This window comes from Babylonia areolata, chromosome 14 (genome assembly GCF_041734735.1).
Source record: "Babylonia areolata isolate BAREFJ2019XMU chromosome 14, ASM4173473v1, whole genome shotgun sequence".
Classification (NCBI taxonomy): domain Eukaryota; kingdom Metazoa; phylum Mollusca; class Gastropoda; order Neogastropoda; family Buccinidae; genus Babylonia; species Babylonia areolata.
The window spans coordinates 7,298,347-7,314,395 of NC_134889.1; the positions used below are offsets into that span (position 1 = coordinate 7,298,347).

Consider the following 16,049-nt stretch of genomic DNA (forward strand, 5'->3'; position numbering starts at 1 on the left):
CCCACCGAACGTTGACATGGATTACAGGATCTTTAACGTGCGTATTTGATCTTCTGCTTGCGTACACACACGAAGGGGGTTCAGGCACTGGCAGGTCTACACATACGTTGACCTGGGAGATCGGAAAAATCTCCACCCTTTACCCACACCAGACGCCTTAACACGAGATTCGAACCCAGGACCCTCAGATTGAAAATCCAACGCTTTAACCATTCGGCTATTGCGCCCGATTTTACATGTCTGCATGGAAAACGAACGTTATCTTTTACACAAGCCAGACAAGAAAAAAAAAAGAAAAAAAAAAAAAAAAAAAAAAAAAAGAAAGAAAGAAAAACCGGAAAAAGGATATCCCCATTCTATGATGATCTTGGCGTACTTCCGGATGAAGTTTTCCTCGCTGAAGATGAAGAGGGAGCGCGTGCTGTGGCTGGCCATCCCGGGCACGCTCAGCAGCGCCGCCTTGCGGCTGGTGGCGCCGAACCCGCCGCTCTCAGACCCCCCGTCAGTGTCGTCCCTGCCCAGAGAGTCCGCCTGGAAGGTGGCCATCCTGCACACAGGGCGGAGAGACAAAGACATCACATAGTGTGTGATGATTGTGAGGATGGTGAGAGACGAGGAATAGGAAGAAGAGGAGGAGGAGGAGGACGAGAAGGAGGATGGGGAAGAGGCGCAAGAGGAGGAAGAGGAAGGTGGCCATCCTGCACACAGGGCGGGGAGAGAGACATCACATAGTGTGTGATGAGGGAGAGGAAGGTGGCCATCCTGCACACAGGGCGGGGAGAGAGACATCACATAGTGTGTGATGATTGTGAGGATGGTGAGAGACGAGGAATAGGAAGAAGAAGAGGAGAAGAAAGATAAGGAGGAAGATTAGGAGGAGAAAGAGGATGAGAAAGAGGAGGATGGAGTAAGAGGTGGAAGAGGAAGAGGAAGAAGAAGAAGAGGATGGGGAAGAGGCGGAAGAGAAAGTTGGCCATCCTGATTGTGAGGATGGTGAGAGAGGAGGGATAGGAAGAAGAGGAGGAGGAGGAAGATTAAAAGGAAGAAAATGAGGAGGAAGAGAACTAGGAGGAGGAGGAAGAGGATGAGGACGAGAAGGAGGAAGTGGAAGAGGCGGAAGAGGAGGAAGAGGTAGGTGGCCATCCTGCACACAGGGCGGAGAGAGACATCAAATAATGTGTGATGATTGTGAGGATGGTGAGAGAGGAGGGATAGGAAGAAGAAGAGGAGAAGAAAAAGAGGAAGATTAGGAGGTGGAAGAGGAAGAGGAAGAAGAAGAGGAGGAGGAGGAGGAGGAAGAGGAGGAGGACGAGGAGGATGATGGGGAAGAGGAGGAAGAGGAGGAGAAGGAAGTTGGCCACCCTGCACACAGGGCGGAGAGAAAATCATACAGTGTGTGTGGTGATTGGGAGGATGGTGGAAGAGGAGGAGGTGGAGGAGGAGGAGGAAGTTGGCCATCCTGCACACAGGGCGGTGAGAGGGAGAGAGGAGGAAGAGGAGGAGGGGGAGGAGGAGGAGGAGGAGAAGGAAGAAGAGAGAAGGAGAGAAGCCAATACATTCTCTTTAAGAAAAGCACACACTGCAATACCAGAAGAAACAAAGAACCCCCCCAAAAAAAACAACAACAACAAAAAACAAAAACAACAACAAAAATTTAAAAAGCCCGCAAAAGAAAAGAAAAGCAAGAAAAACGAAAACCCTCAAGATGTCAAGATCCAAAAAAACCTAATTCTTTTCTGCAAGAGGGTAACGTCAAGGAGGAGGAGGAGGAGGAGGAAGAGGAGGAAGGGGAAGAGGAGGAGGAGGAGGAGTAAGACCAGGAAGAGGAAGAAAAACCAAGACGCCCATTTTAAAAAAAACAACAACAAAAAAACACAAAATGACAAACCACAGTGTACCCCGACCCCCTAAAAAATAAAATAAAATAAAATAAGATAAGACAAAACAAAATGAAATATAATGAAAATAAAACAAACAAATAAAGCCAAGAAAAAAACAACCACAAGACTTTCAAATCCAAAAGCTAATTCCTTTCTTCAAGAGGAGAATGAAAAGGAATAGCAGGAGGAGCTAAGACGTCCACCAAACAACAACAGACGCTAAGAACTGGAAGCAATTTCGATTCAAAACAAGGAGGAGAAGAAGGATGAGGAGAAAGAGAAGGAGGAAGGAAAGAGGAGTAGGAGGAAGTAGGAGGAAGGAGGAAGAGGAGTAGGAGGAAGGAGGAGGAGGAGGAAGAGGAGGAGGAGGAAGAGGAGGAGGAAGACAAAGAAGAAAAAAAGGTTACAATAATGATGACGATGATGACAAGGATGATGATGATGATGATGATGATGATGAAAAAGATGCAAACAAAACTTATCACCCACCACACAGATGGAGACAGAAACATTTGAATCCCCCCCCCCTCTCTCTCTGTTTATTTGTTCCGTATATACTGATTTTCGGTCAAACTTTCTTCAAGACTGTTTAAATATGTCTCTTAGTACACTTCTTCGATCAAACAACAAGCAGAGAAATTGCCAAGTATCAAAATTTATTTTCCATGCGATCAAAAGGTGAAAACATCGACTCAGACCTAATTAATCAAGTAAAAATTAATGTCAGGTCCATGAACATTACGATGCTGTGTGATGTAATCAAGTGTTATAATACCCCTTCCCATGCCCACCCCCAGTCCCCTGGTTCTGAATTGTGGTCCATGGCCGAAGTTCATTAAAACATTTTCGTTCGTTCGTTCTCTCTCTCTCCCTCCATCCATCCTCTCTCTCTCTCTCTTCTCTCTCTCTCTGTGTCTCTTCCTTCTCTCTCTCTCTCCCCCCTCTCTCTTCCTCCCTCCCTCCCTCCACCCCTCTCTCTCACTGTCTTCCACCCCCTCTCTCTCTCCTCACTCCCTCCCTCCACCCCTCTCTCTCACTGTCTTCCACCCCCTCTCTCTCTCCTCTCTCTCTTCCTCCCTCCCTCCACCCCTCTCACTCTCTTCCACCCCCCCTCTCCCTCCACCCCTCTCTCACTCTCTTCCACCCCCCTCTCTCTCCTCTCTCTCATTTGTAAAATGCATTAAGTATTGGTTGAAATTATTGAAACTTCCACAATCACGTTTACCCAGACAGGCTTACGAGATGATGTTGTTACAAATGGAATTAGGAAAGGAAAACTGGACTTATAGTGTAAAAAAGGTTTTGTCTGAACACGGTTTTGGAATTGTGTGGATGTATCAGGAAGTGGGAAATGAACAGCAGTTTATATCAGAATTTAGAGATAGATTGATTTGTTCTTTTAAGCAAAATTGGCATTCAGATATGGAAAGCAAAGAGAAATATAGTTGGTTTTTCTCATTCAAAAGTATATTTCATACTGAAAAATATCTAACAGTCATCACAGATAAGTGGCACAGGTTAAATTATGCAAGATTTCGGCTACGGACATTTGGTTTCAATGCAAATAAATTGTGGTTTCAACCTGCAGCATCCACAGAATTGCCATGTCCTTTGTGTGCATCTAGTGTAGATGACGAAAAACATTTTTTGTTTCATTGTAAATTATACGATAAAGTAAGAGAAAAATGTACATTTTTTGAATCTCATCTAGCTAAAAGACATGATGTTTTTTCTGTTTTATCGTCTGATGATGAATATATCATACAGTCAGTAGCTAAATTTATCTCAGAAGCACAAAAAATAAGGCATAATCACTATGATCAGAACACACCGGAGTAAATGAGGAGGATATCCATATGTAAATTTTATTTTCTTATGTTAATTTGGTAAGGTAGATAATTGATATATTGAACTATTTCACTCCTAGAATGGGTGGTCGAGTTTGAATGATTAGTTTCTTTGTGTGTGTGTGTGTGTGTGTGTGTGTGTGTGTGTGTGTGTGTGTGTGTGTGTGTGTGTGTGTGTGTGTGTTCCGCTTGCTTAATGTATCGTGAGAGAGTTATATTTAGAGATTTTGTTTGTTTGTTTGTTTGGTGATGAAATGCTGTTAAGCAGAATGTTGCTTTGCATTTAAGAGGATTTAAGAATTAATCCCCGTCACCCCCTTGTCAATAGACCATTACAGGTAATGACAATAAAAATGTCAAAGCGTCAAAGTGTCTCCCTCCACCCCTCTCTCTCACTCTCTTCCACCCCCTCTCTCTCCTCTCTCTCTTCCTCCCTCCCTCCACCCCTCTCTCTCACTCTTCCACCCCCTCTCTCTCTCCTCTCTCTCTTCCTCTCTCCCTCCCTCCACCCCTCTCTCTCACTCTCTTCCACCCCCTCTCTCTCTCCTCTCTCTCTTCCTCTCTCCCTCCCTCCACCCCTCTCTCTCACTCTCTTCCACCCCCTCTCTCTCTTCCTCTCTCCCTCCACCCCTCTCTCTCACTCTCTTCCACCCCCCCTCTCTCTCACTCTCTTCCACCCCCCCTCTCTCTCTCCTCTCTCTCTTCCTCCCTCCACCCCTCTCTCTCACTCTCTTCCACCCCCCTCTCTCTCTCCTCTCTCTCTTCCTACCTCCCTCCACCCCTCTCTCTCACTCTCTTCCACCCCCCTCTCTCTCTTCCCCCCTCCCTCCACCCCCCTCTCTCCCTCCTCTCTCTCTTCCTCCCTCCCTCCACCCCTCTCACTTTCTTCCACCCCCCCCTCTCTCTCCTCTCTCTCTCTTCCTCTCTCCCTCCACCCCTCTCTCTCTCACTCTCTTCCACCCCCTCTCTCTCCTCTCTCTCTTCCTCCCTCCCTCCACCCCTCTCACTTTCTTCCACCCGCTCTCTCCTCTCTCTCTTCCTCCCTCCCTCCACCCCTCTCTCTCACTCTCTTCCACCCCCTATCTCTCTCACCCCCTCCATCCCCCCCCCTCTCTCTCTCTCCCTCCACCCCCCACCCCTCTCTCCCTCCACACCCCTTATCTCTCTGTGTCCGTTTCTCTCTCCCCAATCTTCCCCTCTTTCTCATTTGCTCGGTTTTACTCTCTTATTATCCCTTTCCCTCTCTCCTTTCAACCCCCCCCCCCCCCGAAATACCCACCCCCTCCGTCCCCCGATACACCACCGATCCCGTTTTCCAGCCGTCCGAGGCACTTTATCTATTCTGTGGCATAACTGTATAATATTTCTCCTGCTGCCAGCGGGATGGTTGGTCGCGTGGTCTACAGTTCCTATTGTCTGGAATCGGATCCCTGTTATTTTGTGGCGCGCGCGCGCGCGTGTGTGTGTGGTGTGGTGTGGTGTGTGTGTGTGTGTGTGTGTGTGTGTGTGTGTGCGTGTGTGTGTGTGTGCGCGCGCGCGCCTCGGACCTAATGTGAATGTTTGTTCGAGTGTATGTCTGACTCTTGATTCTCTGTCTTGTCTGACGGTGTTTCAGTCCCCAAATCCCTCCTTCAATCCCTCCTTCCTTCTCTTTCTTCTTCCTCCTTCACTTCCTCCGCCATCTCCTCCTCTTTACCCCCCCTCCTCCTCCTTCTTCTTTTTCTTCTCGTTCACTCCTTCCCATGGATTCCTCAAGTGTTTTCTCTCGTATACACCCTGACCACGTCTACTTCTTTCCCCCTCGGTCCAGACTTCTCTTCCTCCTCCCCCATTTCTCTCTTTCCTCGACTCTTTCTTCCTTTCGTCTCCTGTCCTATTCCTCTCTCATAATCTATCTTCCTCCTCCTCCTCATCATGATCATCATCACCGTCATCTTCTTCCGTCTTCTATCTTTCTTTCTTTCCTTCCTGCCTCTCTTTCTCTCCCCTCCGTCTTCTTTCTATCTTTCTTTCCTTCCTGCCTTTCTTTCTCTCCCCTCCGTCTTCTTTCTTTCTTTCTTCCTTTCTTTCTCTCCCGTCTTCTTTCTTTCTTCCTTCCTGCCTTTCTTTCTCTCCCGTCTTCTATCTTTCTTTCCTTCCTGCCTTTCTTTCTCTCCCCTCCTTTGCTTTCTCCTCCTCTTCCTCCCCCAGCGTCCTCTTTCACCCACTTCAGCAATTCTTCATCTTGTTGTATTTCTTCATCATAGCCCCCCCGCCCCGCCCCCCCCACCTCACCACTGCCCCCCCACCCACCGCACACACCACCCTTTCTTCTTCTACTTCCCCTTCCCTCATTCCCTTCCCCCTATCCTTTTCTGTCTCTCTCCACCCTCTCTCTCTCTTCCGCTCTCCCCCTCTCTCCCCACACACTCTCTCTCTCCCTCTCTCCCCCCCCCCTCTCTCTCTCCCCACACACACTCTGTCCCCCCTCTCTCCAATCTCTTACCTCTCCAGCCCCCCGCCCTCACACTTCCCGTCACCCACCCTCCCATCTCTATTCCTATTTTCCCCCAAAGCCAGCCGGGTCAGTCAAGTCGTTCTTCGGGCCCATCGGCATACAATTCCTCCCCCACAACCGCCCCCCACCCCTCCTTTCTCGGGTTCCAGAAACTTCCTCCGTATTGATCAGAGCGGCTGTAGCTTGCTGGCAACAACGTGCATGCATACATACAGAAAATCTGGGCACGAGGTGGGCGTGTGGGGGTGTGGGTGTGAGGGTGTGTGTGAGGACAAGGGTGAGGGAAGGAGGGGGGGGGGGGGGGGGGGTAAGAGTAGGGGGAGCAGTGCAAAGGAGAGGGAAGGAGGGTGATGGGTGATAGGGGCGGGGGGGTGAGGGATGGGAGAACACAGAATGAGGAATGAGAGTGATAGAGGAGGTGGTAAGGGAAGGGGAGAGGGAGGGGGTGATAGGGAGGGGGCGTGGGGCCGAGGGTTGGTCGGGGGGTGGGGGGGCGGGGCGGCGGAGAGAGGGAAATGAGGGATGAGAGTGATAGATGTGGTAGGGGAAAGGAAGGGGATGGGTGATAGGGGGGCGTGGTGGGGGAGGGGGGGGGGGAGAGGGGGCTGAGGGAGGCAGTAGGGGTTGGTGGCGGGGAGGGGGAAGGGGGGGGGAAGCGAGGGTTGGGGGACCACAAATGAGGGTTGAGAGTGATAGAGGGGGTGATAGAGGGAGAAGGGGTGGGGGGTGGGACCACAGATAGAGATGTGGAGGGGGGCGGGTAGGAGTTATAGAAGGGTCTGGAAGGTGGGGGTGGGGGGGTGGGAGAGAGACAATACGAGTCAGGGGAGAGGGGTGGGTGTGTGTGGAAGGGCGTGGGGGGGGGGGGGGGGGGGGAAGTGGAGGGTGTGGAAAGGGGGGTGTACTTGTCCTACATTTTTTTGCAAGGCTGGGGGTTCTCACCGTAAGAAGGCCGGGAGGGGAGGGGAGGGTGTGTAGGTAGGTAGGTAGGTTAGGTCTCTAGATCGATACGACCCTCGGAAGGTTGATGAGATGTGACTGATATCTCTGTCAGGGGGCGGGGAGGAATCTTCAATGTTCGCTCTTCTTCGCCCTTCCTCGAGTTATCGCTCGCTTGAGGTTTGGGGTTTGATGACGCCCCTCCCCCTCCACCCCTTATACCCCTATCCGCCCCCCCTGGACACCCACAAGTATATGTGAAACGATATTTACCATTAGTAGATGTTGTAACCCATTTTCCGGTGGATTTCGATTCTTTATTGTGTATGGTTTTTTTTTTGTTTTTTGCCCAATGTTGATGCGGACGAAGTCACTACACTCACGCGCTACTATCTTGCTTTTTCTGTTTTTGATTCTACAAAATGCAAATGTAACCAATAGGTGCAATGATTAAAGACCCTATTACAGAGCCACACACACACACACACAGAGAGAGAGAGAGAGAGAGAGAGAGAGAGAGAGAGAGAGAGAGAGAGAGAGGAATTATTTATTGTCATTGCCAAGAAAGGTCTTTTGACAAGGGGGCAACAACATAAATGCATATATTTTAGCTTCAAAACAACAAAACACTGTATTTTTTTTTTCTCTGAACCCTTCAGTCAGTTTAAACCAAGAAAATATGCAATACTTGGAAACACTTAAAACTTAAGTCACATCCTGACAAAAACACAACGAAACGGCGAGAGAGAGAGAGAGAGAGAGAGAGAGAGAGAGAGAGAGAGAGAGAGAGAGAGAGAGAGAGAGAGAGAGAGAGAGAGAGAGAGAGAGAACGAACGAACGAAATTTTAATGTACGAGAGTAAAGGAGTAAGCACAAAGTACTTGTTTACATCCGGCCCTCTGGGCAAGAATAATAATTGAGAGAAAAAAAGAAGAAAGAAAAAAGAAGGGAGACTCAATTCACAACACCAACGTCAAAATTACACAAGCATGTGCAAACATAAACATAGAACTTATGTACAATACAATATCGCGATAGATGAATAACAACGAGGACAATAGGGTAGGGGCGTGGTGGAGAGCGGAAGGAAGAATGGACAAGGGGAAGAGTAAAGAAGGTAGGGGAGGCTGACTGAACAGACAGATACAGTGACAGTGACAGTGGAGACAGACATAGAGAGAGAGAGACTGACAGGGGAGGAGAGAGGCGTGTATATATTGACAATCTACATATGTTTGTTGTTTATAATTGATATGTGTCACATAATCACATGTTTTTCAATAAATGTGCAGGATATATGTTTTTAAAGTTAGGGATGCTTTTTACAGTGAGAGAGAGAGAGAGAGAGAGAGAGAGAGAGAGAGACAGAGAGAGAGAGAGACAGAGAGAGAGACAGAGACAGAGAGAGATAGATGTACACACATACACACACTGACAGAACGCCCACCGAACCCCCCAACACACAAAGACACAAAAAGACAATACACACACATACATCCACCCCAAACACACACACACACACACACACACACACACACGTACATCCATCCCAAACACACACACACACACACATCCGACCCAAACACACACCCCAAACACACACACACATACATCCACCCCAAACACATACATTCACCCGAACACACACACACACACACATCCACCACCCCCCCCCACACACACACATGCATACATCCACCCCAAACACACACACACACACACTTACATCCACCCCAAACACACAAACACTTTCATCCACCCCAAACATACACACACACACATCCACGCAAACACACACACACATATATATCTGCACACACACACATACATCCATCCCCCCCCCCACACACGCACACACATACATCCATCCCCCCCACACACACGCACACATCTACATCAAACACACACACACACATACATCCACCCCAAAGACATACACACATACATCCACCCAAAACACACATACATCCACCCAAAGACACACACATACACACATATACATCCACCCCATACATACACACACACATCCACCCCATACACACACATACATCCACCCCATACACACACATACATCACCCCCCCCACACACACACACACACACACACAAATCCACCCCTAACACACACAAACACACACACACACACATATACCCCCGCATAAAGACATAAAGACCACACACACACACACACACACACAGACAAAGACATAAAGACCACACACACACACACACAGACAAAGACATAAAGACCACACACACACACACACACACACACACACACATAAAGACCACACACATATACACACAGACACACACACACACACACACACACACAATGACCGACCCACCAAACCACCGACACACATACAAAAACACATAAAGACAATGCACACACATAAATCCACCCTTAACACACACACACACACACAGACACATAAAGACGACAAACACATACACATACAAATCTTTCCCAAACACATAGACACACTTCCCCCTTCCCCCCGACACACACACACACACACGCGCACAGACAGGTGATATTGATTAGTCCTCATTGTGACGTTGCGGCGTTGCCATTTGACAGAGAAGAGAGCACGCGACACATATATACGAGCTGGTCGATACAAGCTGATCTGATGTCATGGTTGCTGTGTGTGTGTGTGTGTGTGTGTGTGTGTGTGTGTGTGTGTGTGTGTGTGTGTGATTGTGTGTGTGTGTGTGTGTGTGTGTGTGTGTGTGTGTGTGTGTGTGTGTGTGTGTGAGTGTGAGTGTGTGAGTGAGTGTGTGATTGTGTGTGTGTGTGTGTGTGTGTGTGTGTGTGTGTGTGTGTGTGTGTGTGTGTGTGTGTGTAGTGTGTGTAGTGTGTGTAAGTGTGAGTGTGAGTGTGTGTGTGTGTGTAGTGTGTGTAAGTGTGAGTGTGAGTGTGAGTGAGTGAGTGTGTGTGTGTGTGTGTGTGTGTGTGTGTGTGCGTGTGCGTTTAGTGTGTGCAGTGTGTGTGTGATCGTGTGATTGTGTGTGTGCGTGGGGGATGAGAGAGAGAGAGAGAGAGAGAGAGAGAGAGAGAGATTCGTTCGTTTATTCATGTACAGTCTGTTCATCTAAGATGATGATATTAGACTGGAAAATATCATCAGAGACAGACAGACATACAGAGAGAGAGAGAGAGAGAGAGAGAGAGAGAGAGAGAGAGAGAGAGAGAGAGAGAGAGAAGATGGATGGATGGATGGTTTATTCATATAAGGCCATTGCCCCTCATGAACGGGGTAAACAGTGTGCAACAATATAGTATCTGCATTTGACTAATAATCATAATCTTAATCCTAATGAGTTCAGCAATCATGAAGTCATATACCGATCGCAACTGGAATGCTTTGTACAAATAAATTGAAAAATTCCTTACAATCCTTTCATTACAAGAAGCCATAAGTAAGCTTAACCGTAGTTGACTTGGATACCTATAGAATTTTGATGGAATATATTGTGTTCTCACATCAGTCAATACTGAACAATATAAAACAAAATGCAACTCATCTTCTTTTCCAGTTTTGCATAATGGACAAACTAAATCTTTTTCGGTATGACGTAATCGATGTTGAGCAATTTCAGAGATACCAAATCTAAACTTAGTCATGACAAATTTCAAGTGTCTATCTAAATCCATTCGCAGGTACAATTTAATATCATGAACAGTACAAAACGTTCGATATATTTCAAATCTATCGCTGCTTTTGATATGAGAGTCCCACTCTTGCCATCTGCATACAATTAATCTGTCTTTAAACTCATTTATAAACGACCTAACATCTTGAACCCCTTGATTTTCCCATACATATCCAAACCTAAACTGAAACAATTTACAACGGACATTCGAAACCCAATTTCTCTTATTTCTTGCATCTAGGTCAAGCAACATTCTATAAGCTCTACGTGGCAACCTATATTCCTCCAACCTAGTTAATTTCAGCCAGTAACGGATACAGCGTATAATACAGTTTATGTAAATAGGATATCTATTGGTTTCGCCATAAATTAAATCATTGGGCGTTCGAGTGTCAACCCCTAAAAATTTCTTCAGAGTAAATAAGTGAACTTTTTCACATTGACGGCATGCATCGTCAAGGTCCCATAGTTCTGAACCATACTGAACAATTGGCTGAATTTGATAATCAAACAGTCTCAATAATAAGTCTCAGTTGTTATTTTTAAGTAGATTAAGTTTTTTCATTATACCCAGTGAAGCATTCTTTGCTTTACTCGTAAGATCATCACATGCTGCTGTGAAACTATGTCTAGTAGAGAAGATTATACCTAAATATCTATAAGCATTTACAACAGGCATCACAGCGTTATTAAATGTCCACCTTTCTCTTTCTGCTAGATAACCACCTTTTCTTAACACAATTATATTGCTTTTATTCAAATTAACTTTTAGATCAAGGGAAAAAGCTGCCCGCTGTAAGCTATTCAATTGTGTTTGCAATCCTACTATAGTTTCTGATAACAGTGCAACATCATCTGCTAACAGCAAAATAAAAAGTTCAAAATAATCAGTTGTAAACAGAGCGCCATGTTTGCCGTTTTCAATAACTTCTACTGCTAGTTCGTTTATAAAAAGAGAAAACAAAATTGGGCTGCACACGTCACCCTGCTTTACACCATATGTACACTTAATATAATCAGTCAGTTTAAACCCGCACCGTATTTTAACTTTAACATTATTGTACATACTTTTAATACAGTTATATAACTTGCCTTTTATTCCCTTTTTTGCTAACACTGCCCAAAGAATCTTCCTGTTAATAGAATCGAAAGCTTTCTCGAAATCAATAAAAGCAACATATAACTTCCTGTTCAAAGAAAACTGTTTTTGTACCATAGCCAACAAAGTAAACATATGATCAATCGTTGAATAATTTCTTTTGAATCCGGTTGATGTTCACCAGTTATGTTATTTTCTTCAGCCCACTCTTGTAAACGTTGGTTAATGACTGTACTGTAAATTTTACTGCTAACATCATTTAAAGTAATACCTCTGTAATTATTAGGGTCGTTGACATCACCCTTTTTGTACAAAGGAAGCACAATACCGAGAGAGAGAGAGAGAGAGAGAGAGAGAGAGAGAGAGAGAGAGAGAGAGAGAGAGAGAGAGAGAGAGAGAGAGAGAGAGAGATTCGTTCGTTTATTCATGTATAGTCTGTTCATCTAAGATGATGATATTAGACTGAAACATATCATCAGAGACAGACATACAGAGAGAGAGAGAGGTGTGACGGGAAGAAGTGAGGGGGCGGAGACAGGATAGTGGGTGTGTGGTGGTGGTGGTGGGCTTGGTGACGTCATGTATGAGGGATGAGTGTGTTGGTTGTATGCTGGGGTGAGCGGGTCAAAAGTGGGAGAAAGAATGTAAGTTTGAGCGTCTTTCTGTCTGTCTGTCTGTCTGTCTTTGCCTCTTGTGTCTGTGTCTCTGTCGCTGTTTCTAAGTCCTTCTTTAAAGTATTTTATGTCTCTGTGCGACTATCTCTCTCTCTCTCTCTCTCTCTCAAAGATTGATTAGTGCATTAGCTTCGATTACTGGTAGCAGTGAATGTGTTACAACTTATAAGCTACCCTGGGGACTATTTGTTGTATGTAACTAGGTGCTGTATACTGGAGTGTCCAATGAAGATATTGTCACTACAACTTCGTCCTCATCCCCACCAAACCCAATGCAATCATAATAATGCCTGTGGCCTATATGCAATTTAAAAAAAAATATTCGCATTCGCATGTACATTCGCTCTCTCTCTCTCTCTCGCTCTGTCGCTGTCTCTATCTACTTTTTGTGTCTGTCTATATACATCACTCTCTCTGTCTACTAGTATCCGTCTCTCTGTCTCTCTGTCTGTCTGCCTACCTGCCTACCTGCCTGCCAGTTTCTATCTGTCTGTCTGTAGCTGTCTCTCTCAAAGAGGGTTTTTTTTTGTTTTTGTTTTTTTTCAATCTTAATTCGTTGATTTCTCTTGGGAGATGATATAGTTTGCATGGCTTGACACTTCAGTGGCTCATTCCAAATTTATGGAAAATTTCAAACGCCGTGTTTGGAAACACACACACACACACACACACAGTTACACACTCTCTCTCTCTCTCTCTCCGAATCAGAAAGACAGCAATTTCAAACGACCAGTTTAATATTTTATGTGTCTCATAAATCTCCAGATATCGTGGCAATGCACTGCTATATTCCATTCTTTCCACACACTCGGACGCATACGCATGCGCGCACACACACACACACACACACACACATATATATATATATATATATATATATATATATATATTCGGACACAAACACACACAGAGGCACACACACACATACTTTCTCTCTCTCACACACACACACACACACGCACACAGTGTAAAAACCTTAAAGTTAAGAAAGAACATACACACACAAGAGCTTGTGACGAGCACTCAAAAAAGTGTTCGTTTAACATTGACACATACAAATAATCATCGACACGTATTTTTTTTCTGGATAGGAAATTTTGTACTATCTCTCAGACCTCTGACCATGCAGGTTAAGAAAACGACAATAGACACAGGGTATAATTATATATATATATATCTGCCTGGGTTCTTTCAAAACAGTACACAAAACACGAGGAAAAAAACAACTTTGAACCGCTTGTGTTTTGCATCCTGACTTTTGACACATCTTGCCTGGTGCGACAACCCATCTGTAACGTGTCCGACTAAAAATAACTCTCTCCTTTTGAAAGGTTCACAACTTCGTCGATACTGCTTATGCTACGAATGCAGCAAGCACACAGGTTAATCAACCCTAGACATTTCCTGAACAGAAAAAAGTCCTTGAGCAGTTCTTTTTTTTTTTTTTTTTTTGGGGGGGGGGGGCTTGTCATTCGGATGAGACCATACATCAAGGCCCCGTATGTAGTATGCACTTCGCACACGTAAAAAAAACCAACAACTACAACTCAACAGCAACAAAAGGGTTGGTCCTGGGAAACGTCACAGAAAAATCCGCTTCATGCGTTACGAACCAAACGTGAACTGCATGCTGAAAAAACAACTAACTTTACACAGAGCAATCTGTGGTGACAAAAGTACTGTTGTACAATACAATACAATGCAATACAATACAGTACAATACTATATACTACAATACGATATGTATTGAACGTAAAATTAATTATGAATGGACCAGTTGTGTTCTTTTCAGGTTATTTCGGTCACAATAGCTTTTTACGTCAGTTTTTGGAAGGAGACACACACACACACACACACACACACACGCATGCACGCACATAGACCCGTGCGCGCGCGCGCGCCCAAACTGCGCACATGCATGACTCACTCATATGATGAAACAGTCTCTAATTCCCCTAGGACCCACTCAATTCCACTCCCAATCCATCAGCCATTCATCTTCAAAAATTCGTCGTTATGGTAAGCGATGGGCGTCAAAAGTGGTACGCACGACCAACACTGACAATAATCATCTTTTTTTCCCCTTTTTTTAAAAATAAATATATAATCGTAAAAAAAACACCCAAACATTCGGAACAGTTTGGCATTCAGTCCAGAACGACAGAGCAGGCACCTGATTACCTGGGACAGAATTTGATTATAGCGGAGAGAGTGTCTTGCCCAAGTTACAACCCCACTCTAACGGCCAAGAAGGTTTTAGGACAGTCGGCGTTGGGATGGTCCCGAAAGGCCAGCTTGCCCCCAAAGAGCCAGTGCAATTTTGCCTTCTAGTTTGAGAGTCATAGTCCTTCACACAAACACACACACACACACCAAAAAAAAAAAAAAAGAAAAAAAAGAAAAAAGCTGTAAGTGAATTCCCAGTGCAACTGAGAAACCAATGATGATTATATAGCTCGAACAGTAAATCTTGAAAAACAGTTAACAGATATTCGAAGTTTCTAACGGGGAACAGAGACTCGAATGTGTGTGCGCGCGCGCGCTCGTGTGTGTGTGTGTACGGAGGTGAGAAAGAGACAATACAAAGTTTACACTTGCATGGCATTAGACATTGTCATTATGTTTGTTTTTTTTCTTTCTTTTTTTGAGGGTCGGGGATAGGGTGGAGGGGGCGAGGGGTATAAAATACAGAGATCACTGATATAAAACAAAGAATGGAAATAGCAACAACAATAACAACAATAATAATAATAATAATAATAAATAAAGAAGAAGATTTCTGACGGCTTCGATGACGGACTGCTCTTTCTTCCCGTTCCCATCCCGAGGGTTCGCGAGATTTGCGGTTGGTTCGAACCCGGCCATAGAAAGCGCCCAACAGATCCAAAGGAATGATTCAGCGCTTATTTAGAGGCGTTTGATTGGCTAAGAGCGGACCGGGCAAAGAGGGGCGTCTTTTCACTGTTACCCGCGCGAAATCTGGCCAAGCAGAGCAAACCGATAGGCCTAGTTTGCATCAGTTTGACATGGTACAGTATATGACACCAAATAAGAGATTTGGAGAGTTTTTTCTCCCACACAATTTCCAGATTAATGACTGTTTCACATGCAGTCCTGCTAACAGTACCTTGATCCTTCTTTCACGAGTCTGTTCTACGAAGGTAAAAAATGTAACACGTAAGTTAAAAAAAAAAAACAACCCAACCAAACAAAAATAGCAATTATCGACGGCCTTCGGTACGTTATGGAAAACATAAACAATATTCCAAATACCCCCACCCACGGACTGTCCCTGTAGACGAAGTATGGCAGCCTAATCGGCAGAGATAAAATAAAAATAAAATAAAACAGAAAAAACCCAACTGCCGTAACATAAACGCCCAGTCCTAATAACTGAATGAAAGTAGGAGTTGCATCTAACGAACTGTAAAAAGGTGTATAAAAAAGAAATAAAT

The 16,049-nt window shown here is 45.1% G+C and overlaps 1 protein-coding gene across 1 annotated transcript in view; it reads right to left on the bottom strand.

Annotated features, from left to right (window-relative positions):
* Positions 1-315: 315 nt before the first annotated feature.
* Positions 316-16,049, bottom strand: part of LOC143289426 (voltage-dependent calcium channel type A subunit alpha-1-like) — a gene marked incomplete at its 3' end in the record, with an annotated part of 132,959 nt that continues 117,225 nt past the window's right edge. The window contains exon 2 of the mRNA XM_076598389.1: positions 316-547. Within this exon, the coding sequence (XP_076454504.1) occupies positions 316-547 (232 nt within the window). The remainder of the gene's footprint in view (positions 548-16,049) is intronic.